Here is a 26,870-nt window from a genome sequence, read left to right as displayed (position 1 = left end):
CTTTGATGTGCCTTCCATGAAGTGAAGGTTTTAGTAAAGGCGATATTTGTGTGTGAGAGAGGTGAGTATTGGTAACACATCCCCTCCCCATTCTCTCGCTCGCGCGCTCTCTCTCTTTCTCTCTCACTCGCACGCGCGTTATTTTCCAGCTCGGAGCCTCAAACCCGCGCGGCTCGATCGATTCGCATTGATTGTCCCTGACGAGCTGCTCCACTTTCTAGCCAATGTCAGCCCGTCTGCGATCGGGAAGGAGAGAAATGAAGGAAAATCTCTGCCGCCCTGGCGGTGTCATTTCCACACACTTCGTTTGGCCGCCTGCCAGCAGACAGGACATTCAAAAGAAGCGGAGTGGACTGAGCGAAACCAGGAGCCGAACGACCACAGCTGACCCCTGTTTACCATAGCAGACCACACAATTCATAGCGGTATAACGTGTGTTCTGCGTCACTTCAAAAAAAGAAGCGTGCTTTAATGAAATGTTATTCATGTTTGCATTTCATTTTCACAGTTTCATGGGTCAATGAGAAATAAAGATAAAAAAAAAAAAAAAAAAAATTTTTATAAAAAAGAGAAAATCCTTTTAAAAACGTATGGTTCTAAAAATTCTAAAATGTCTAGTTTTTTAAATGCAATTTTTGTATACAAGTTGGTTTCATATTTTTTTTTGAATGTTCAGACCACTTTATACAAAATTGTTTAATATAACTTTAAATAATAAAAATAACTAAAAATGTCAAGTGGTGTAACCCCTTAAAAGTATTTAAAAACTGACTTGCACATTAAATACACTTGAGTGTACACAACATAAACAGTATATATAATGCTGTCATATTAATCTCGATTAATCGAGTCTGACATAAAAGTATGTAATGTGTATATATATATATATATATATATATATATATATATATATATATATATATATATATATATATTACAGTACATACTTTTATGTCATATATATAAACGTTTCTTTCTCTAATGTATTTAAAATATTAGATAAAAATAACCCAATTAGATAACTCAATTTGACCTGGACTAAACATGCCTAAAAAAGATCTAAATATGTAATAGGTCTATATGATTCAAAATTGAATGGCATTGACAGTTATCATGGGTCATGATTACATTTACATCACATGACAACAAAGTTTATTTTTGCATGTTGATTATATCACATTGACTGGTAAAATTGACACATTGGCAAAATCACATCGATTTTGTGTTTTTAAAATATTAATAATGCAACAATGCTTAATGTATATAAATAGGCTAAGCCTACTATTAAAAGATTATGTCAGACTACTTACAAGATTTTTCATTTACAATCCCATCAATTACAAAACCATACAAATCACAAATTATAAACATTTTAATCTTATAAGTCTTTTTTTTTTTTTTTTTTTACTTTTGAAAAAAAAAAAAAAAAAAAACTGAAATGCATTTTTGAATAACCTCAGATCTGGACAAAAAGTCATTGACCCACAATGCAATAAAATTAAAATGGCAGCTAATACGATGTTACTAGTCTAGTATCGCTGAAGAATTTGCTCTACCGATAGCCAACTAAATCGTAAATTCATGCAAAATATATATTAATATTATATTATTTGCATAACAAAGTTTCAAAAAGTGCAAAACATGATTGAACCGTTTATACTTTATTATCCCATACCGTTAAATAATAATAAAAAAAATCTCGAAATGAAATCAAATAGTAGGATTACAAAGTCATGCAGCCACCACGTGCATCCTTCTGACATTGTTTGATGGTAAATATGAATGTGTTGAATGGAAGTTCAGTCTTAAAGCGGTATGACGACATATCAACTTTTGCTCCTAGAGAGAAAAAAAAAATCACAGGCTGCACAGTGTAAAGGGAGACAGAGCCATCAACACTCTCCGTCCGTAACATTAACCCTAAAATCTTTCACGATGTACGCGCACATCGAGAAACACCCTACACGTTACGCTTCGACGTTTAAATCGTCGCCAAAAAGAGGCGCTGCGTAACGCGAAATGTCTTTGTTAATCTGTGTATTTTCCTCAGCGTCTCAGCGTCGTCGAAAGTCCAGTTCGGTTTTTACGTGAAGCTCCAAAAATCTATGAAATGTGTTTGCATGTTCTTCTGGATGTAGAGGTGGGATTGCGAGAATCGAAAGGTTGGTGAGCCCACACGCTCAGCTTCCCAGAAAGTACGTTTAGCAATAATTCTCGATTCTCTTCCTCACGCGCACGGCTCGGTCGAAGGCTACATGATTTCTGGAAGTGAAGAATAAGCTTTTTCTCCCTTCTTTTTGCCATCAATCTCAACGACAGGCTTGGAGAAGGGGCGCTCGGACAGTGGAAGCCCTCCCCTCTGCTCGGATCTGCCTTGGTAGGTGCGAATAAAAAAAGGGGCCAGTGTTTGCAAATATGCAGATACATAGAAAGGGGGGGAATCATACTTTGTTGAAGTCTGCTCAAAGTTGGGATGTCATCTTCCTAACGATCTTGTTGGCTGGGAGAACGGGAGAATGATTGTACCGTACATTGTCAGTCGTGCTGCTGCAGACCGTACACTGGCACCGCAGAGACCCAGGTTTCAGATCATTGAGTCTAGACAAAAGGTATTTTTGTGCCGCTTTAATGTCAAATTGAATTAAGATCCGACACATATTTCTAGCGACTGGACAATATTGACTCGTTGCAGCAGATATTTTGCTTTATTTTCTTATGGAAACCCGATTACGCTTCCCAGCCCAGGAAGTATAATATTGCTTTCATTCTACAGAACGCAAGAATTACATTTAATTGACTGAATATACAAACTGTAATCGTATTTAAATGCTATGGTGGGCTGCATAAACTTAACACTTTCTTGAATAAGTGCTAGTAAAATTATGATGCCGATGACGTTTATGATAGTTGCTCCAGCATGTAACGACAGGTGGTATTGTAGTTGATGATGCGTTATGTTATAGACGCGGAACTTTTGGTCTTCCGGCAGCACACCTGTGCATTACTAAAACCCTGTGGTTGTTATTATGACGGTATGTTGTAAAATATAAAGGGTTTTTTAAATGTATTTTCAATCTGCTGTTTAGTCGCTCGTGAATTGTGGTGATTAGTGCAACTCATCGCGGTGGGATTAGGCAAAAATGTGCGCTTCATTGTTCACTGAGAGGACATTATCAGGCTGATGTCGCCGCGGAGACTGAGAGCGCGCGGGGATTTACTGCTGCAGTCCGTCAGCGCGCGGCGCTCATGCACGCACTGTTTGTGTGATTGCCAGTCATTAACTTTCGCAATGACGCAAAGAGTTGGAGAAGTTTTCAAGCGCATTTAACTTTGAGCCATGCAAATGCTTAGGGCGCCGCTCGACAAAGTTCACATCTGGCTGAGCGAGCTCTGAAAACATGAATTATTGTCAACGTCTTCTGGATCTCGTGCGCAAGTGTGCTCGTGTGTGCTTGCGTGTGAGAGCGTGCGTGCGTGAGTGAGTGTGTGTGTGTAATCGTGAAGCGGTGTGAGGAAGAAAGACAGCGGCAGGGGGAGATAGGTGTGTGTGTGTGTGTGTGTGTGTCTTGAGGGAGATGTTACGTCCCTGAATTGCTCGATATCTGCCTGGCTGCGTGACGTTGCGATGAAATCTGTTATTGTATTCTCCTCTCAGAGGCTTCAGCGCTTTAGTGGCATTAGATTATCCATTACTTCAAATTTGTCTTGGAAATTCATTTGACAAATGTTAGAAGTTTAGTGTTCTTGATTTGTTGACTGTATTTTTTTTTTATTAAATAAACGGATCAATAAAAGAGATAAACATTGTTACAGATTGTATAAGGTTGTCAATTAAATTCCCATAATCGATCATTGTAATTAATGATCAATTAACCGATGAATCGTTAACCAATCTTAAATCGAAGCAGGGGGGCGCTACTAATGCCAGGGACACACAACGACTAGCTGAAACATTCTAAGACTGAACTGAACACACTTACAGACTTTTCAACGACTGAAGCAGATGTGAACACTGACTGAACGCAACTGTCTTGGTGGGTTTGGGCATGATCAGTCAAGTATCAAATTTCATTCATAATCGGCCTTACAGTTGTTAAGTGTGTCCCTGGCTTAAGGGGCTGTTTACACGACACCGTTTTCAACTAAATACTTTTTATTGTTTACACAACAACGGCGTTTTGGGTGCCTGAAAATGCAAAGTTTAAAGTTTCAAAGTGCACGTTTTTGAAAACGGTCTCTGTGTAAACAACAAAAATGCAAATCTCTGAAGACTATAGGCTATATTAATACATTTAGAATAAGTATGGTGCGCTCGCTTAATTTTTCTTGTCTGCTGTTCGTTTTACGCATGAGCACGGTCACCTCAAAAATAGTACGCACGCTAAAAAAAAGTTTTATCTATCAAATTATTACACAGTTAGGCTAAGTAATCGTCGATTAATCATTATCATCCTTAATATATACTCTGAAATATAAAATGTATAACTACTCTGCATTGGTGATTAGGGATATTTGTGACTGAATTAGTATATATATGGTGTATAATTATTTTCTATATATAAATACACACACATGCATGTATATATTTAAGAAATATTTGCATGTATATACTGTGTATATATATATTTATATTATATATAATTTATATTATATATAAATATTTTATATATAAATAACACATTTTTCTTAAATATATATGCATGTGTGTGTATTTATATATAGAAAATAATTATACTCCATACACACACATATATTATGTAAACACAAACTTTTATTTTGGATGCGATTAATCGCGATTAATCGTTTGACAGCCCTAATATATATATATATTTCATTTTAACTAGAGATGCACGTGCGTACGAGATGTATCGGCCAATAATCGGTATCTCAACTCATATTGTTTGTGAAGAAAATGCATGAACTTAGTTAATGAGACAATAATCCATTAAAAGTAAAAAAAAAAAAAAAAAAAGCAACATAAAAGCAATCTCGATTTGACCCTATGAATCACCCGTAGTTCAAGCCAGGTTTGCCAGGTCCGCAGTTTTTCCCTACACCAAACATTATTTTGCTAAATCTTTTCTTCCACTTTAATGCAAGTTACCGGAACGAATCATGTCTCATGTAATCGCTCACTCAGTGTTTCAACCGCGGAAAGACGTCAATAAAACAGCTTGTGATCAATATGTCATATAAGGTTGCATCTACCTCAGGGAAGTTATCAAGTGTTTACAGTACAAAAAAACACTAGAGAGGTTATTTACTGTTAGTTATGTATGCTTGAATACATTTTATGAAAACTTACCCTGTTCAGGCAGACAAACATTTCAGTTTTTGAGTGTAATTATTATTTCTGAAAATATACCAGTTAAATATAATAGCTCTGTTGTTAATTTTAACCTCTAATATTATAGTAATGTACAAATGAGATATATAGTATGTAGGATGTAGTATGTAGGAGATGTATAGTTTACAGCATTAGTTGGGAGAGATTTGTTGTCCTTAAGAAAATCAAACTATCGGTATCGGCGGATATCCTTCTGAATAATCGGCTATCGTATCAGCAGAGAAATTGAGTATTGGTGCATCTCTATTTAAAGTGTAAAACTCATGTTCACTGCAGGATTGTAGGGTTGGTATTCAATAGAGGGAGGACCAATTAGTCTCGTGTTTGTCCCTAGGGAGGAGGCACGAGTTCTCTTTACAAACCGCTTCACATGACATATTACCATTAGAGGCCTTGCAAACGTAAATGCATAAATTTAAAATACATTTTGTCAGTTAACATAAATGTTTAAATAGTCTGCCGTGGACACATACTGAATGTTTCTTCCAATTAATTAATTAATTAATAATATAAAATGAATGTCAATGTGTGTTAAGATATTGAAACTGTCACAATAATTGGAAATGGAAATGAGAGGAGAAACTGTCTGTGATTTAAAGACTTTAAGGATTTACAGGAAGCAAAGTTTAATATTTCCAAACAATCTTCTCAAATTGCTGTTTGGGTGTAATTAGCCATTACTAGACTTCCTTCCTTTTAATGTAGCGATATCAGTCATAAAATTCTCCAGACACATCTTTATGTAGCTATTATCCTGTGCTTTAGTACATTAATGATTCTGCTGAATATGTGTGTAGCAGCTATCATAGCCGCATTACTTCTATACTTTTTGACACACAGGGTATTGCAGTTTTCCAAATCAATATTATCATATTTATTTAAAACACTTTGTTGTTTTTTACCTTTGGCACCTAGAAATTACTATTATTTTGAGAGAGGAAAGATGAAGCCCACAATTGTTGTTCTGTTCCATCGCATAATTGTTGTGCGACTAATTGGTTCAATTGATCAGAACATTAGCAGTTTTTCACTCTCAAACTTTAACAGTATGAGCTCCGAAAGTATTAGCATCTGCAGTAATTGGTCATATCCTGTAACATTATACCATTAACAACATTGATGCCTTTCTCTGTCACAAAAGTGGCCTAGTTAGTATTCACACTACAACCACAAATAATGCTATTTGCTAGCATCAACGCTCTAACTGTCATTATAGCTGAACAACAACAAAAAAAAAGCACCAATTTCTATTTCTCTCAACTTTGAGTGCTTTTCCATGCTGTCTGGTCGGTGTTGCCTTTTCCTGTTCAGCTGTAAGTTTCTTGACCTCTCAACCTCTGTTTGAAAACGAATCCTCTCTTGTCAGTCCAATTCACCAAGGTCGTTGCTCATAATTTCCCTTTGATCAAAGCATATTATCCTCAAAGGCTAATATCTTACATTTGTGACACATTGGACTTGAAACAAAATGGGATATTGCAGTTTATGTAACCTAATGACAGCTTTAGGAAAGAGCTATTTATATTCCATACTCACTTCTGTTTTTAGATCATATGAGGTAATGTTGCCATTTGCCGTTACAGCACAGTCCCATTTTGTCCTTTGTTACCCCTAACCAGTCAAACATTATTGATTATGAAGAGTAAAGAGGCGCTCTAAATCACTGGAGAGCTGAATTGATCAAACTGGTGTATTTTGGCCATCTCTGACACCAAGTTATTACATATTACTTTCAGTTTAAGGATGGAACAAAAATGTGCTTATTGCATTTATATCTGCATTTTGTGTGAAGCAACCAATGACCAGCTGAACCGATTCTGACCATGTGACAGATGAGATCGGATGAACTTGTCTTCATCTTGTCAGAGAAGACTGACAGGACATTTTGTCGATCACTTCTAATTAGGGATGCTCCGTTTCAGCCAATAAACAAGACTTTTTTAAAGTTATCATTATTTGTCTGATTAGTAAAAATGCTAATATACAGTATATATAATATATATACTGTATATTAGCATTTTTACTAATAAAGAATCTTACAGGCTCTGAGTAAACTTTTTTTAATTAGATATGCCAACTTTTAGTATGGTAATGTGGGTTCCCATGATCATTTATTGTCATATTATGACAATAAATGAGCATGGGAACCCACATTACCATACTAAAAGTTGGCATATCTAATTAAAAAAAGTTTACTCAGAGCCTGTAAGATTCTTTATGGAAACTTGTTTCTGCCACTGGATAAAAATAAAATAAAAAAGGTAGTCTGGCATAGCCAGACCTTCAGACTGACTGTAGAAGGTCTGGACTTCATGGCACCTTTCACTGGCCAATGACCACCCAGAGGCCGTCTGACTTACATGTAAAGCAACCAATCACAGTTCGTTTTGTACCGCGTCATGTTTATGGGTGTGAAAATGTAACGTCGATGTCCTTACAATAACTGACCGGCGTGTAAAACTCTAGAATATTTTTAAAGAGTCTATGCCGCGAACTGAACAAACTTCACATCCTTTTGAAAATCTAGCGTTAAGTTGATCTTGATAAGCGCTCATTGTCACAGTTGTAAACACGACAGCTTTTCTCTTCCATGAGGGGATTTGGCATCACGGCATCTTTGTTTCCAGGCAGATCGTTAAAGAACGTGACGCACACATCTCCCGGACATACTGTAATATTCAAGCAATCAGGTGACGACTTCGAAAATGTTTCAAGTTAAAGCTATGGTCTACGATTTCAAAGATTGTTCATTATTAATAACCTCGTTTAGATGCTGGTTATGGTTCTACAGTACAGTCCTAACAATATGAAGAGAAAAAAGAATGAAAAAAATCCATTCACTCTATTGGGTGTACAGCTGCAGAGAAGTTGACCAATGTAAGCTGTCCGGCCGGACAGCTTACATTGGTCAACTGCTCTCATCCAATCCCCCGCTCCTCTTGACGCTCGCGTCTCCACCCCACCGCACCCCACCCCGCCCCCCTCCTGCGTCATGAAATTTCGCGGGCAAGCAGCTGACAGTCTATGGTAGCTAGCAAAGTAGCATCAGCTGAGCAATGGAGAAAAAACAAACCAAAAAAAAACGACGCTGACACGGCTGACTTTTTGTTGAGCAGGTAAGCATTTATTTTTTACTTTTATGGTGTGAGGTGTTACGTAATAGCTTTTTATCAGTCTGACAACATGCTTATGCTGCCGGTCGGCATTGGAATGTTAGCCGTTTAGCATCGCCTATCACGGGTCAAAGTGATTATATTTCTTGAAGTGCTTGAATATATTTCAGTATATATTCAGTTTCTGTTCGAGCCGATCGGAATTTGAACAAGATGCGCCAATGTTTACTACCGGTGATCACAGCTTGACTGAGTGACGTTGTTTAGGTCGTTTCCCGGTGGGAGGGATCAGGTAGCACAGAAGGGAGGGGGGTGTGTGTGGAGGGGCGGGATGAGTTTTTTAAAACTTCACAACTGTCTCAGGCTTTCTCGACCGATTTTCAACATCGTAGACTACAGCTTTAAGTGTGTCATCAGACTTTCAGCCAGCGGTCCGTGCGGCTGAGACTATAAAAAAAGTATTTGCGACTTTTTATCTTACAATTCAGACTTTTTGTTCTCGCAATTGCGATTTTGCATCTTGCAAATCTGACTTTTTTTCCCTCAGAATTGTATATAAACCCGCAATTTGCGAGTTATAATTTCAGAATTGCTTGATATAAAATCGCAATTGAGTGTTATATAGTCAGAATTTCGTCAGTTTTTTTTATTGGACTTTATAACTCTCAATTGCGAGTTTATATCAAGCAATTCTGGCTTCTTTCCTCAGTATTGTGAAATGTAAACTCGCAACGTCAGAATTGCGAGAAAAAATTATAAGTGCAATTGCAAGTTTATATATCGGAATTCTGACATTATAACTCACAATTTTGAGTTTATATTTCACAATTCTGAGAAAAGAAGTGTGAGATTAACAGTAACAATTATTTTTGGCGGAAACAAAGATATATATATATATATATATATATATATACATATATATATATATATATATATATATTTTTTTTTTTTTTATATATATATATATATTGTTTTATGTTTTACATAGGCATACTGTATAATTTATTTTCTATAATTTTTATAAGAAAGATTGCTTTCTGCAGTTGCACTATTTTTTAAAATTAAAAGCAATTTTCTATGTGAAGTTTGTCATAGACATTTGGACTTTTAAGGTGAGCATTTTTTGTATTCAGTCTAACAAAAGGTAGAATGATATATAATATCTTCGCATACTGTATATATTTTAGGCTATCAGTCGGATAAAGTTCACACATTGTGCATCCATATTTATTTATGTGGCGTTACACTGAGTAACCTCGCCTATTGTGAAAGATCATTGGTCCAAAATTTAGCTTCACAGCTAAACATGAAATATGTTCTCAGATAGTGTCACATCAAACAGCAGTTTTGAGTTCAGTGTGGAAAGAGACAAATTGCTGATTATTTTAATCCTTACTATTATATGCAAGCATACTGGTCATTGAAACAGCATAGCTAGTGAGCAGCAATTATATGTGGCAGGAAAAAAAATGATACTGTCAAGGAGGAATGAAGGAAATGTTGCAATGACAATCAGTTGACTTAATTTGAAAAATCTGTGAGTTAATTAGACAAAAATGTTGGAAGAGCGTGAAGTGCTCGTGTTTGACAGAATGTGGGAGTTACACATTTGTAGATGGATGAGTTGATAAAATCAGAGGGGTCTGAGGAGGCATGATTTGACGCGAGTCCTCAGTGAATACTGTGCAGAGAAGCCAGTAGATAGTTTAACTTAAAGGTGGACCTGATGTTGAAGAGGTTACAATGATTGACAGGAACCGATGTGGAGGCAGCGACAGACAAATTGACTTATTTCAGCTTTTACGAGACATCAGCAAACACAGGTCATATGTTACAGGAGCAGATGGGGGGGGATGCACAAGACAACAAACTACAGAGAACTGACAATGCGCTTAGTAACCATCATACACTGTTTTTGCATTTTATTTACTGTGAGATCAATGGTATCATATATCGCCTAAAGCATCCGGCTCACAGCTCTGTGACTGAATTTACTCCTAACGGGGAAAAAACGTCTCAAAACAGGAGGAAGCAAATCGATTAATTTATGTCCAGTGGGCTTATTTGCCAAGTCATTTTGTGGGCCCATTTCCATCACCCTAATGGTTACTTTGGGAGCAGTAATTAAGCAAGTAGTGCTAACATTGAGCCACCTGTCCCTTGCCTTTTTCTTACCCCATCTGACTGGCCGCGCTGCCTCTTTCACACACGTTGTCATTCTTAACAAGACTTTATCAGAACTTTGCACAGTTATAGGCTTAGTAAGATGTTTTAATGTTTTTGAAACTATTTTATTCTCACCAAGGCTGCATTTATTTGATCAAAAATAGAGTAAAAACTTTTTCAATACATACAAACTGTTTTCTATTTCAGTATATTTTAAAATGCAGTTTAATTCTGTGATGGAAAAGCCGAATTTTCAGCCGTCTTAGAAATCATTCTTATATGCTGATTTGGTTATTCTGAAGAAACATTTCTTATTATTATCAATGTTGAAAACAGTTGTGCTGCTTAATATTTTTGTGGAAACTGTGATACAGTTTTTTGCAGGATTCTTTGATGAATAGAATGTTATAATAAGCATTTATTTGAAATATGCAAATGTTGTTCACACTTTAGATTTGGGTCTAATTCTCACTATTAACTAACTATTAACTAGGACTTTTGCCTCAATAAACCCCTAATTACTGCTTGTTAATAGTAAGGTAGTTGTTAAGTTTACTTATTGGGTAAAATATGGTCATGCAGAATAAGGCATTAATATGTGTTTTATAAGTACTAATAACAGCCAATATCCTAGTAATATGCATGCTAATAAGCAACTAGTGAGAATTGGAGCCTAAACTAAAGTTTTGCCCAAATGTCTTTACTATCACATTTGATCAATTTGATGCATCCTTGCTATTTAAAAGTAAATAAATAAAAAAAACTTTTGAATGGTAGTGTACACTGATCTAGGATTACAACATATCTTAGCATAGAAACAAAACAATAACACAGATAGGAGTGCATATCATGGGGACGGACTACAACACGCTGCTAGGATAACACTTGGTGTGTGGCGGTGTGTGGCCAACTGTTGGCTTGGTGCAGCAACCATAAGAGTGGAACGGATTTGAGATGTGCCATATTGCCATTCCAAGCCAGGATAAAAGAGAAACCACGGGCTGTCCATCGCAAGCTAGCATGGTCCGTTAGAGACATGTTTTTCTCCTTAGCTTTGGATGGGAAGTGAGTCATTGCTGCTAATACTGAATAAAAACGCTGCTATGTAATTTCAGTGCTTTTGGGACGTGAAGGTCGGGTGCTTCCATAGTCCCAGCAAGAGATGTGTGCGGCAGGGAAGGTTTGGCAGGCGTGAGGTAAGGCAGCCTGGTGCAGTGTGGCCCCTGGTTTGAGAAGGAGAACGAGAGGAGAGAGAGAGAGAGAGCAAAAGAGAGAAAGAGGCTGGCTGTGGTCCGCTGGCGCCACAGACCCCTGAGCTGGGGAGAATGCGGGGGCTGCGCTCCTGCCTTTGAAGCTTTACCTCCCACTAATTCTGGCCTTCCAATTTCCACACACTGCGTAGATCCCCTCCACCACCCCTCATCCTCTCTTCTCTCCCTCCCTGTCCCTTTGTTTCCCTTATAAGGACTGGCCCGGCCATTTCCTCAGCTTTTCTCAGTGGGGTTGTGTGTGTGGGTGTTTGTGGATGTCTCTGTTGTGGACAGGGGGCCAGCCAATAAAAAAACAAGTTGAGTTTTTGCTGTTTGGATACTGTCATGAGGTAAAATTCTGTGTCCGGACGTTTAACAACGTTCTGTCATGTTTCATATTTCACAGTGTGATTGACAACAGGTCTCTTTGTGTTATGTTACAAAATCTTTTCAAGTTTGATGTGATTTTTGAAGTCATTTTCTGCAAGATTTGAAACATTCCATCTGATTAAGTGTTAAAAAATTACTTTGCGCCATCTCAAACTACTTTAATGCATTCGAATTATTCGGGGATAAACACTCTAGGATATAATTAGGCCATCAGGGAGGTAACAGGGTTGACAGTGTTACAGAAGTTTTTTTTTTTTTTTTTTTTTGACATTACAAATATTAATATGACATTTTAAGATGGGCTTCTTCTCTCAAATGTACCAAAACACAAGCTATCATGCTAAAAAAAAAGAGGAGACATTAATTGTCCTTGGAAAGTTCCCTTCTTGAAGAGTTTTTTGAGGGGATTTATGAAATGGTTTAAAAGACACAACAATTATGGTAACAGGGTTGAAGTATAACATGGGAACTAATACTATACAGAGAGAGAGAGAAGAAAAACAAAATAGCTTTTATTTCTGTTTTTATTTGTTTTTATCAGAAATGTCATTTCTGAAAAATAAGTAATTTAACAATAGAAAGCTGATGTCATCATTTAGGGACACAAATGGCACCTGTTTTGTAGAATGACTCTTTATATTTTCATAACAAGTGTAGTATCTACCTGTATATGTGATTAGAGATTGTTTAAGTTATTGATTAAGCAAAAATAAAGTGGCAGTGAAATATGTAGCATATGTACACAAATGAATGCCTACAAAAAAATGTATACATATGGGACAGTAATGCCCTGTCTGCACCCTTCAGAGTACTTGTGCTCGGCCCTTCAAAATGAGAACATACTGCATAGTATTAACCCTGTACTCCCACTGTTACTGCAGTGAATAAAGGAACAGACAGGTGATCAGGTTTGTGCTTTCCCAGCTGACCTCAAACTTTTAAAAGTTATCTAAATGACTTTATTCATTAGAAGTTTGACTTGCACTTGCCAAATACGTATTGATTTATTTTCACAAAAGTTGATGTTATTAATTTTCTATAACACATACGCTGATAAAGAGAAGTTAATGGGTTCAAGTTTACTGTACAGTATGTTGTTCTGTCTTCTGTCTCATGTCATCTTCTACAGAAGCAGTGAGTCTCGCTTTTCTTAATTGTGAAAATGATTTCATGGTTTTGTTTTTTGCTTTTTTATTATTCAGGGTGATTTTTTATCACATCGTCTGGCTGTCCTACTGTTCATTTCTGTCTCATTTTTGCTTTTACTCCTTCCAAATAGCGTTTGAAGATAAATGTACATATTGATTTCTCAGGCACAGTAGGGGCATCGGTACAGCACTCAATAAAATGTTGGAGCCATGCGAAAGAAAGGTTCTCACTGTTCACAGTCGCTGCTTTTTTTGTTGTCAAGGTCTCTTTTAAACATCAGAACGCTTTCAACATCTTTCCGTCTCTCTCTCCTTCTGTCTTTGTGTCTTAGTTTACAGGTTGCCGGCGGGAAGATGTGGATGAGGGCTGAAATCTAGAGCTGAGGGCATCGGAGTCTGCCTGCCATTGGCCGGCCATTTCGCCCGTTACGGGGAGGCTCCACCCTCACCTGGGAACTGAACGGATCTCGAACGCTGCCTGGCTCCTCCCTCGGCAGCCCCCGTCCCCTCCCCAACCCCGCCCCCCCCTCCCGAGCTCACACCCCGGGGCTGGACCATGTCTGGCAGGCAGCCGGAGGGTAGCCGGACACCCAAGGCCCAGGACCAGGACACGGACCAGGACTGCGGGGAGGACAGCCCCGTCATCGAACGCCGCAACCGGAGCGGCATCATCAGCGAGCCCCTCAGCAAGAGCCTGAAGAGGTCTCGCACCCTCTCGCAGTACACCGCCGCATGCCCCCAGACCGCCAACGGACTGAAACACAACGGCCAGGCAAAGAGCCACGCGGCCAAGCCCCAGCCCGCCCAGCAGCAGCCGCAGCAGCCTTCCGCCTCGGCCTTGGTGTCGAGCAAGCTGGACCGGACCCTGGAGCAGGTGTTGGAGGGACAGAACGGCCTGTTGCACTTTGCCCAGGCAGCTGCGCTGCTAAAGCGGGCGGGCATGGAGCACATGCTGCTGCCAGGGGGAATGGGAGTGGGCGTGGGCGGGGGCGAGGTTGGGACGGTTGACCTGGAGGGGGCGTCGGTGGCCGACGCGGTCGGGGGTCACACAGACTTCCCGTACGGCGTGGGCGGCGGCTTCCCCTTCAACCCGGGGCTCTTCATCATGACGCCAGCCGGAGTCTTCCTGGCTGACAGCGCACTGCACATGGCCGGCTTGACGGAGTACCCAGTGCAAAGCGAGCTAGCCTCCGCGATTAGCTCCGGAAAGAAGAAAAGGAAACGCTGTGGGATGTGTCCACCTTGCCGGCGCAGGATTAACTGCGAGCAGTGCAGCAGTTGCCGGAACCGCAAGACGGGCCACCAGATCTGCAAGTTCCGCAAGTGCGAGGAGCTCAAGAAGAAACCGTCTGCTGCACTGGAGGTAATCGATACTGAGACTCTGTGAGCTTTATTAATTCCTTTGCTTGTGTTCACTAATATTACAGAGGAAATGTTTTGTGGCCAGAAAGCATAATAACATTTGTTGCTTCAAATTTGGGTGAACTTTGTACTCAATGGCGGTGTTGAGAGAGCCTCTGCTGAGGGTTAGGCTGGGAGATGAGGCTTTGGGGTGACAGGTGGCACTGACAGTAGTGGGGGAGGGAGATACGGCCAGACATGCACCATGGGGTTTGTTCTAATCTGCCCCCCACTGCGGCATCACGTCACTCTTCCCACATCATGCCTCTGTGACACTACTAGGACACTCCTAAGAGACATGACGCCCTCCGGTGTGGCTGCTTTTATAGGTCCCTGCGTTCATTAGACCGGTTTTACAGAGAGATGCTGATTTTGTTAAGATCAAGAATCGTAGCGAGTTTCTTCAACCCGTTGGTATGTTTGAGGATGTAGCGGTGGGCATGATGTGGACGTATTTGTGTATGTGTTTTTATGTACGACGTAATCCATCTGGTTATAGGGCTGTCATCTGGAGCACCAGGTGTCAGTGACGAACAGCCCACCCCCTACTCTCTCTCATCAGTTGGGGCTGATGGTCCTCCAAAACTTATTACAGATTGTCCAAATTTCAATAGTGTTTGAATTATGGCAGACGAATTTGGCGGATTATTTATTTTGAAGTCATCATGAAATTAAAATGAACCCCATTTACTTAATGCACATTCCTGGACTCATTGTGAATGATCAGTGCGTGCTATTCCAGAGAAAATGGGAACACTTTACACTACTGTTCGATTTATTAACATTATTTAATGCATTTGGTATAATGAACTAACAATAAACCACAATTTTACAGCATTCATTAGTTACATTAGTTACTAGTTTATATTCAATAATGCTAATTTATAAACATTAGTGCTGTTAAATCGATTAATCACAATTAATCAATTCTAAAATAAAAGTTTGTGTTTATAATATATATATATATATTAGGGCTGTCAAAAGATTAATCGCGATTAATCGCATCCAAAATAAAAGTTTGTGTTTACATAATATATGTGTGTGTACTGTGTATAATTATTTTGTATATATAAATACACACACATGCATGTATATATTTAAGAAATATTTGCATACATATACTGTATATATATTTATATAGTTTATATTATATATAAATATAATTTTTTTATACATAAATAACACATTTTTCTTAAATATATACATGCATGTGTGTGTATTTATATATACAAATTTAATTATACACAGTACACACACATATATTATTAAAAACAAACTTTTATTTTGGATGCGATTAATCACGATTAATCTTTTGACAGCCCAAATATATATATATATTTGTATACACACACACACACACACACATATATATGCATATGTTTGTGTGTGCACACAAATACACACATATAAATATAATAGTATATATACACACGTTATATAAACACAAACTTATATGTTATAACTGATTAATCGTGATTAATCGATTTGACAGCACTAATAAATATACTATTGTTCATTGTTTACAATGTTTGTGTGTTAAAAATGTATTAGCAAATGTTAAAAAAATCTCATTAACCTTGATTAAAAAAAAATGCTATAAACAGTAAACATATTTTTCATTGTTAGTTCATATTAGCAATTGCATTAATTAGTGTTTACTTAATGAACCTCATTGTAAAGTGTTTCATGTTTGACACTTTAGTTTTTGTCTCTTATGCTCACCAAGGCTTCGTTTATCAAAAGTACAGTAAAAAGTAAAACCAGCAATATTGTGAAATATTACACTTTAAAATAACTGTTTTCTAATTTAAAATATCATTCATATGATCCTTCAGAAACATGCTGATTTGGTGCCCTAGAAACATTTAGTATTATTGAAAACAGTTGTTATATTTTTGTGGAAACCATACATTTTTTGGATTATTTGAAGAATAGAAAGTTCAAAAGAACATGATTTTTTTTTTAAATAGAAATCTTTTTGTAACATTATAAATGTATTTACTGTCAATTTTTGAGAAACTTTGTGTCCTTGCTGAAAAAAAGTACATATTTTTGTTTACTTCAAAAGAAAAACTCTTACTGACACCAAACTTTTGAATAGTGGTGAACCTATTTTTGCATAGTTTTAGCAGACATAGTTTTCATTTTGGCTTTTCATGATCGCAATGGATGAAATCAAGTCCCCTCTATGTGTTCTTGATGAATATCCTGTTTCACTGACATTACAAGTGAATGGGTTGTGAAAAGCATTTCAGATATACTTTAATTTTAACATATTAATAGAAGCACAACACAAAGCTTTACATATTAATATTTCACTATCTCACTGTTTTCACCGCTCTTATTGGTAGTTTGCCGGTCTCCAACATCTTACACCTGAAAATTAACTTTTTTTTTTTTTTAAATATATATAATTAACAATTCTGATATAAAAGTTCATAAGCATTCTTAAATATAACAAGAATTGATCGGTTGAGACTCCTGAACTGGACTTTCCTATAAAAAACATCCATTCATTTGTATCTCCAGTTATTATAATTTTTCTCTCTCCACGTTCTCATGTTTCTGTGCCTTAATATGTATTTGGCTCTTTTTGGTTAAAAAAGGGACAAATGATTAAATTAGTTTGAAGGTAGTCATGCCTCCTTTTTGTTGCTATATTCATAGGAAGAGGTTTTGGATTTGTCCATTTGATGTCTTCCACAGAAATAAAACCTTAAAATCAATATTTTTTTTTGTTTTGTTTGCTGATTACAGACCCATCATTGAAACACCTTTCGTAAGATAAGAGTAATAACGGCCCGGGTGATGCTGTGTCACTAACGTTTCAGTCATTAAAAATGGTTTGATAATTCCACGGCACGTCTGCTTCCCCAGCTGTCCAGTCAGTGTGGAGTCAAACAAGGTCACGTCTGATGGCGTCTCAGGGAGCCCCTGTGATTAAAATGTGTCTAAAACATAAAGCGCTGCCGGTTTATGGTTTCTTAAATAGATATTAATTTGAGCGCTTTCCATGATGGGAATAGTTTTTCACTAAGCGTCCGAGATGTGCTACACCTGCTGTTTTATTGCTACTAGACGGAGTTGAAACAGAACTGTGGAAACCAAATCAAGCACAACATATTGATCCGTGTTTCTTTTTTGAAAGTGAATTTGTGAATACAAGTTAAATTGCTAGTTGTTTTGTGTGGTTGGCCATAGATTATTGCCAGGTTAGAGCATTTTGGTCAGTTTTACATGTTTGCTTTAAAGAAAATATGTTAAAGTCTGATTGTTTACATTTTGTAGACCAGGTCATCATACTGTATATAATACAAAATACAGTAACATATTGATTCATGCTGCTTTTTTGAAAGTTTTTGTGTTGTTGGCTTTAAAATCACTCTTCACTTGGCTAGTTTTGCATGCTTGATAAATAGAAAAATGTGAACAATTAAAGTCTAATTGTTTGAAATTTGTGTAGTTTCTATACACATTTGAACACAAATCCACAACGAAACATACTGAGAAATCTAAAAATCAGGATTTCTGTTTATCAGTGTAATGCTTTTGATAGTATTGGCACTGTTTTGGACAGAATTTATACTTATACCCAGCAAAAATAACACTGGTTCTGATAAGAGAATAACTTGTCCTGCATGAATCTATTTAGTTAAGACCAAGTTTGTCTACCTAACCAGCTAAGTAAGTTAAGAAGCCTGGTTGGGACACAAGTACACCAGCAAACATACAAAATATGTTTTGTTTGCTGGTGAACTAGTGTTCCCACCAGACTTGTTAACTAGCTTAACCTGCAGATTTACCTGGTCAGTGAGTCAATTTTGCCATGTTGAATCCCATCATCATGAATTTGATCATAAAATCCAGTTTACCAGCATCTTAACTAACTTAACCAGCAAGACTAACTTTGCCAATCAGCTTCATGCAGGCTGACCAGTTTGACCTAAGGTTTTACTGTTATTGTCTCATTAGCATTGATTACAGCATGGAATCAATCTTAGTATGTGAGTCTTAACTAGCTTAACCAGACTAGACTAATTTGGTCAACCATCTTCATGCAGGCTGACCAGTTTCACCAGTAAAGTCTTATCATTTAGACCGCTTAGCATCTCATCACCAAAACATGAAATCCTATCCGTCAGCATGGGATTCATTACTGATTTAACCAACAAGACTATTTTGCTCAGCCAGCTTCATGCAGGCAGACCAGTTGCACCAGTAACATTTTCCAGTTTAGACCACTTAACAACATCTCATCACCATTAATTAGAAATTATGGAGTCCTGTCAATCAGCATGCGATTCTAAACTAACTTTATCAGCAAGACTAACCTGGCCAACAAGCTTCATGCAGGCAGACTAGTTGCACCAGTAAAGTTTTGTTGTATAGACTGCTTATCATCTCATCACCAACTAGCTTAACCAGCAATACTTTGTATTGTATTGGGGTGTATACGGTAAAGTAACTGCATGTGCTTTGTGTGTGTGTTTAAGATGGTACAGACAGGGAGTGATCTTGCAGTACTGGGTGTTTTGCAGCTTTCACGGTGCATTGCTGGCATCTCAGAGAGAGCCATAAAAACAGAGGGGAGAGTGAGGGGGGAGGTAGTGTGCAGACCGTCAAGGCCTTTGCCACCTCACACCTCACTGACTGGAGATGTGGGGAATTATTTTAGGAAGCCTGCGTCTGAATGGAAATAAAAGAAGCACGGGAGAATTAGGAGCGTGAGGCTCGTCGGACTAACGTTCACGTTCACTCCACGATCTCAGAGCTGTGTGTGTGACTGCGTGACTGCTTGCTGTAAGTGGGATTGCTTGTTAGTGTTTGTTAGGCATTTAAGTATTTGTGAGGATACTGCGAGAAATTGTTCTTGCATTAAAAATGCTGTTCTTACATATCTTATATATATAGTTCTGTCAGTGTGTTTATATATACATTTTTAAACTTTTAAACTTTTTCTTCTGCATATGAATGTTAGGGGTGGGGGGGGGGGGGGATGGGGGGTTGCCCACTCATCAGATGGTCAGGATGGAAGTCAGCTGACTGACCGGCTTAAACCTGTAGGCTAACCACTTACGATGTCTTTTTTATCAGCACAAGGTTGCGTTTGTGGACAAAATGGTTAAAAAAAGAAGAAAATGAATAATTAAGATTAAATAGACTAACTATTTATTTATTATAAAGTTACAAAAAGTTTGCTTTAAGGTTAATCTGTAGTATACTGTTAAAAGTGGTGACACATTAAAAAGATCTAATCCTAACAATGAGTTTCAGTAGTGTAATCGGTAACACTTTACAATAAAGTTCATTAGTTAACATTAGTTAATATATTAACTAACATGAACTATCAATGAGAAATACATCTGTTACTGTATTTGTTAATCTTTGTTAATGTTAGTTAATAAAAATACATTCATTCATTGTTTCTTCATGTTATTTTACACTACATTAACTAATGTTAACCAGATTTTAATAATGTATTAGTAAATGTTGAAACTAACATATATGCTGTATATATATATATATATGCTTAATAAATGCTGTATACGTGAAGGTAATTATTAGTTCATGCTAACTAATGTAGTTAACCTTATTGTAAAGTGTTACTCTGTAATCTAATGCAGTCAAGTTTATTTAATTACATTCAGTAATAGCCTAATATTTTTTACTCAGATAAATACACTTATTAATTCAATTGATACCAGCACAATTTTTACCTGACAATTATAAATTAGCTTTATGGGACAAATTTGTACCCAGAAGTGAGCTAAACCTGGCCAGATCTCCCAAAACCTCCTTTTGGGGATGTCCTCATTTGTAAAAACAGTAAATAACGTTTTTTGTTGTTGTTTTTTTAATGTAGAATGGTCCTGTTAGGGTTAATTTTGGGGTGTGTATTTATAACTAGCTTTATATATAAACCATAGATGTCTGTGCAATGTCATTTACATAGCAAAGTAAATGTGTGTTTGTGTCTCATGACAGTCTCATTAAAGAGTGAAGGGTTGATTTGAGATGATTGTGGTATCAGTGCTCTGAAATAGGGAGATGGTCTCGCCTCGTCTTGGTATGCGCACACAGAGAGAAGCTGTCACCCTGCACCACTATCTGACACCCCGACACACACACATTCACACATTCACTCACACACACACATACACACACACACACACACACACACACACACACACACACACACACACACAGCAAAGGTATACATGACCACAGGGCTGCATACCACACACACATAAAGACATGGAAAGCAACGGGCAGATTTTTGGCTTTCTGAAAAAGGGTCCAAAAGGGTCAAAATCATATATCACTGTATGAGAAATTCTACAGTGTTTCTACAGAATTTCTACAGAAATTCTACAGAATTTAGTTATTTTTGCTGTAAATTCAACAAAACAGTATATGTATATTAAATACACTGTAAAAAGTGATCAAAAAGTGAAACCCATTGAGGAAACACACTTCATGCGTAATTGAAAAAAAAAAAATGTTATGTGGAATTGTCAAGTTAACATAACTTAATTTTTTTCAATTACGCATGAAGTTTATTAACTTAATAAATTTAAGGCAGTGGGTTTCCTTTTTTAAGTTAAGTCAACTGATCACTTTTTAAAGTGTAAGGTAATGCTTTTGTTATATATATATTTGAGTGAAATAATCTTTTTTAATAATGAAAGACACTTTGAGGGAAAAATATAAATTTAACCTTCAATCCGCAATTTTTAGCTCAGGCTATCGAACGGAAACATTGAAACTGCTCTCTTGTCCCCTCAGGTCAGTAATAGAGCGCCAGTGTATCACTGACCTGTGAAAACTGAACCCTCAGCAGATTGGAGCATAGAACTTATTCATAGGAAAATCAATAAACACAGATTAAGTTGGTGGATCTTTTGGTTGACACCTTCAGGAATGATGACCTTGGAAACGCAGCTACAGAGGGTTAAAGGTTGTGGGTCAGGCGGCATAATGGTCGTCTGTGAGCTATAGGCTTCTGAAAGAGGATTGGGCGTTAGGGTCACTTCTAGTGGGGTAGTCACAAGCTAAAGGTCACAACCAGAGAATTCTCAGGGGCTCGTGTGCAAGAAACACCCACAGTGTTGAGTTTGAATTTCACATGTGGTCAGCAGTGGGCTCTTTGCATTGTTTCGAAATGAGTGTTTACTCAAATATAGGTCTCAAAATTAAGCAGGAGCAGGAAATGCAACTTATAACAAAGAGAATATTTAGCTAATCTCAACATTATGGATTTTTGGCTACACTTTACAATGAGGTATCTTTTGTTAACATTAGTTAATGTATTAACTAACATTAACCAACAGTGAGCAATATATTCGTACAGTATTTATTAACTTTTTTAATGTTAGTTATGTTCATGTTAAGGTTAGTACACAGTTCATTAACTATATTAATTTTTAATCTTAAAAATGTATTAGTTAATGTAGAGATTAACATTAACATTGTTTGTTCATGTTAACTAATGTAATAAACTAACATTAGCTAATAAAATCTTATTGTAAAGTGTTACTAGATTTTTCCACATTTTACCACAAATATGATAAATAAATATTTTTAGTAACTTTTTTTTGTCAGAAAAAACTGATTATGTATTTTATTATCAGTTAGAAATAACTATAATGTAACTCCATGGCAAATATAAACCGATTCAAAACACCTTTGTTGGAAAATTATGGAATTTGATTTCATGTTGTTTATCATTCAAAAGTTACTAAATTGATTGCATTAAATTGATCAAAGACATTTATAATGTTACAGAATTTTATTTCAGATAAATGCTGGTCTTTTGAACTTTCTATTCATCAAACAATTCTGAAAAAAATTATCATGGTTTCCACAAAAAATATTAAACTGTTTTCAACATTGATAATAATAAAATAATATATATATATTATCACCAAATCAGCATATTAGGATGATTTCTGAAGGATCATGTGACACTGAAGACTGGAGTAATGATGCTGAAAATTCAGTTTTACCATGTTTCAAACCATCTATTTTGTATCTCAGAAAGCTTCAATGAGGTTACATTACTGTAACACTCCTCCTGTAACATTGCCTTGCTGTAACACTCAAATAAGTATAAAGATATATAGCATATAAATACTGGGCAATATAGTGCATTTATAACTATGTTTATTAATATACTTTTGTATTGAATGAAACTTAGCCCATCTTCGATCCGTTTTCACTGAGCTTGTTGCAATGCATTCTGGGATTGTCTTCTCCATAAAGAAAAATTGGTCACACTTTGTATTAGGTGTCTTTAACTACTATGTACTTACAAAAACAATGTACTTATTGTGTCCATGTTGTTTTGCTATTGAGGTGGGATACAAGTAATAGGGACAGGTTTAGTGTTATGGGTAAGTTTAAGGGGTAAGGAATAGGTCAACAGTGATGTAATTACAGAAATTAATTGCATATGTAATTATATGCAGGTATTTTTAAAATATAAGTACAATGTAAAAACATGTATGTACACAGTAAGTGCATTGTATCAAATTATTAATATAAATGTTAGTACATGGTATTAAGGGCACCTAATATAACATGCCTTGCATTTTGGTGTCTGACATGCTATATTCTTACTCAGCCACAAGAGGTTATTGTATTTACAAAATAAGGATCACACACCCTCCAAAGTAAAGAAAATGACTTCTAAAAATATGTTGTCTCCTCCAAGAAATACTTGAAATACTACGGCATCCTTGATTTACAACATGATATTAGGAAGTGCTAAACCCATTAAAGTGTTCAGAGTTAACATTTGCCCAGCTGTTGTCGTGGGAACACTCTAGTTTAGTGCCTTAAGTCTGGCCCATATATTTCTATGTGTTTGAGTGTTTAAACATTGTCTGTCTTAGTTTGTCTCATTGAGGAACACTTGAATGATATTGAGTGTGAGTGTGTGGGCTGGTGCACATGTGATCATGTGAGCGGGGATGTGTTTGGCGCCCATGGCTTGGACTATTGCTGGCGAACGTGTGAGATTCTGTGCCGCAGTAGCATTGCACTGTTGGGGGGGTTGAGGGGGGGTGAACTACGTCTGTCCTGCAATGTCTGAGCTTCAGCCCCCTTCAACTTTAACGTCGCCTCACAAGGCTTCTTGCTTTTCCTCAGCTGGCCCGTTCTCAGTGCCCACCTGAGTCCCGCTGCAGATGCCAAACCGACAGACGTGCAGCACAGAAAGAATACAGAGAGACAGTGAGATATAAAGAGGCCATAGCGAGAGCAGTGTGGTGGGTGCTCGACGTGACTGCGTGGTGTCTAAATAATGAATGTGGCGTATCGGGTTTCACGTGGAGCCAGGGCCATGGCCCATGGCTGGAGAGGAGGAGGGGGCAGGAAAGACAGAACAGGGAAGGAAAGGGGGAGAAGAAGGAATTAGATGAATCACACTGCCTCAGAGGAGAGCAAAAGGATGTGAAACAACCAATGTCTGTGTATTTCTGTATTTTCAACTGGAATTATTTTCTGATAGCAGACATGTTGAATTAAACAACATCATTTTGTTCATTTGAAGACTTGCCGAAAGCTTGTCCTGTGTTGATGTAATTTCTATCAAAACAGGAAGCTTAAGCAGGAGATATCGAAGACCTCATCTCCTTTAGTTAGGCTTCCCTGCATCCAAATATTCATACTTCCTCTTCAGTATTTGAAGAGAGTATGTCTGAATTAGTAGTATTCCTAAAATAGTAGGCGAAAAATACTTGATGGCCTACAACTTCCGGTGAGATTCTGAAGTGCGCATCCAGTGGACACTTTACTATCCCATGAGGCAACAAGAGAGGATTTGTGAAAGGCACAACTGACTCTGTAGGTCACATGACAAAGAGTGAAAACATAGCAGATATAGTATGTCCAGATTTTGTTCATACTACACACTTTTGTACTATTATAGATTGACTTTAAGTTGCAAAGTTTGTACCTACTAAGTATGCGATTTCTGAAGCACCCTGTGAGACACAATGCTAGTCAGATGCAGATGGTATTAGGAGGCGGGGCATTTCGTTCTAGAGAGCATTTGATTGGACAAAAATCTGTGTAGTGTAGGATGAGTCATCAGTATTTTTGCATGCGAGTATACCAGTGTCCAGTGCCTAGTTCTTGTTTTGTCTAGTTGTGTCCATGATGTGCAAATAACATTACGGAAAGAAGTTACACAAGGGCAGTCTTACACAAGAATAGTCAAAAGTGGAGCCTGAGAAATAAGAAAATACTGGGGGCTCGTCCGGGATATTCCTAAGAAAGGCAGGACCGATAATTCATTAATCGCCATCAATATCTTTGTTCCATTTAGAGAGAGAGAAAGCTGATGCTGTGTCTGAAATCGCATACAGTCTGAGTAGGTACTACATTTGAATTTACTTCACAACCTTTAAAAAGTATGCTCTGTATAGTATGAATATGGATAGTATGAATGGAGTTCGGATCTACTACATCCACAATGTTGTTATTGTCACATGACCTACCAGAAGTTGCATTGTGTTGCTTCAATGCCATTCATAAAGTGCACATTTTAGAATCTTGGTGCAAGTAGTTAGTCATCTGGAGACTTTCTGCCTACGGTTTTTCGAACATATTACTGTTTTGGCATACTGTTTTTTTTCACATACTAAAGAGCAGGGAATTCTTCGATTTCTGAAACAGCGCAAGTTTCTTATGCATATATCGTACACTAGCATATAGTTGGCTTCAAAAATAACACATGGACTAAAGGCCACAAAACGCTAATTCTTTCCCCAGGGTCTTTAACATATCTACATCTGTATGTGTTTTTCATCCAAACCGCGCTCTACTAAATGCACCCCATTTCTGCCCCCTCCCCCCATTTCTCTTTCTCTTTCTCTAAGAAGGTAATGCTGCCGACGGGCGCGGCGTTCCGGTGGTTCCAGTAGGACTGTGACCTTTGACCTCCACCCAAAGCTCTGCCATCAAGTGCAATGCCAACTCTCGCTTGGATCATCTCGGGCACCAACACTGGCTGACAAACAAAAACTATGTGAAAAAAAGAGAAATACAAGACAAATATAAAAAAAAACTTCATCACAAGATACAGAACAATAAAACAACAATACAAAAGAATCAAACGAGTAATGGATGCACCTACTTATTCCTTGAACCAAAAATTAAACATAAATAAAAATATCTATGGCAACTTTCATTCCCTTTTATATGTTTCCATTTTGGTACCTTTTTGTCCCTTTTCCAGCAGATTTTTTCTGTGACTTAGACATGGAACTGTTCATTGACAAACAGAAATGGCGGACTCAGTGTGGACAATCAACAAAATTTCTGTGTTTGGTGTTAATGTTGTTCACGTGTGGAAAGATACAGTACTTGTGTAGAGAATGTAAATTTTACGGCTATATTTTAAAATTAGTGGCTAATGGCAAGCACTATTGTAATTTAGGACCATTGTTCTTACTGAAAAACTGTATTTTATGATTGTTTCTTTTTTTAGTTTGATTTCAATTTATAGTTTCAAAAACTGATCATTGTTTGTCTTTCAAGGGAAAAGTAAATATTCCAAAATCTACAAATCCAGTTTTCTGAATAAACAAATATGCATCGTCAAAAACCCTAATCTGATGACAACGTAATTGGAAGATAACATTTTTATTGTTTATGTAGCGTTGTTACTACTGGATGCTCCAAACTTTAAATATTTCAGTTTGTTTTACTGTATACTGGCAGCCTTTTGTTATATTATGTCAGATTACATCATATCATGTCACGTAATGTCACGTGGAATCACGTTCCACGTGATGTTACGTTATATTACGGATCGTCACATTATTGTTCTCAGTGTAAAAGTCTGAATTTTTACAGAGCCCTCCACAGCACTTGCTCGGCTCAATCAAACGCACTGAACGATTTAACTTTTGTTTTGTTTCGTTTTGTTTTCATGACATTGCCGGTAGCTACATCTTTTTAAAAAAAAGCAGCAATGTTTGTATTGGATTAGAACTATGGACTGGTTTTGTGAATAAAAACAAATGCATGTATTTGTGTCGAAAATTTA

The 26,870-nt window shown here is 37.2% G+C and overlaps 1 protein-coding gene across 4 annotated transcripts; it reads left to right on the top strand.

Annotated features, from left to right (window-relative positions):
* Window positions 1-1,835: 1,835 nt before the first annotated feature.
* cxxc5a (CXXC finger protein 5a) lies at window positions 1,836-26,870 on the top strand. Of its 4 annotated transcripts, none has more exons than XM_079898571.1 (3): window positions 1,836-2,377; window positions 13,747-14,777; window positions 25,699-26,870. In XM_079898571.1, exons 2-3 carry the CDS (start codon window positions 13,971-13,973, stop codon window positions 25,741-25,743), a joined length of 852 nt encoding a protein of 283 aa, XP_079754697.1. In that variant the 5' UTR covers window positions 1,836-2,377; window positions 13,747-13,970; the 3' UTR covers window positions 25,744-26,870. The 4 variants fall into 4 exon arrangements, with proteins under 4 accessions (XP_079754697.1, XP_079754699.1, XP_079754700.1 ...); XM_079898573.1 differs by having other exon boundaries at window positions 1,867-2,377; window positions 25,702-26,870; XM_079898574.1 differs by lacking the exon at window positions 1,836-2,377 and adding an exon at window positions 2,386-2,609 and having other exon boundaries at window positions 25,702-26,870.

Source organism: Squalius cephalus (genome assembly GCF_949319135.1).
Source record: "Squalius cephalus genome assembly, chromosome: 17".
Classification (NCBI taxonomy): domain Eukaryota; kingdom Metazoa; phylum Chordata; class Actinopteri; order Cypriniformes; family Leuciscidae; genus Squalius; species Squalius cephalus.
The sequence above is the reverse complement of the archived record's forward strand: the minus strand, read 5'-3'. Positions and strand labels throughout refer to the sequence as shown.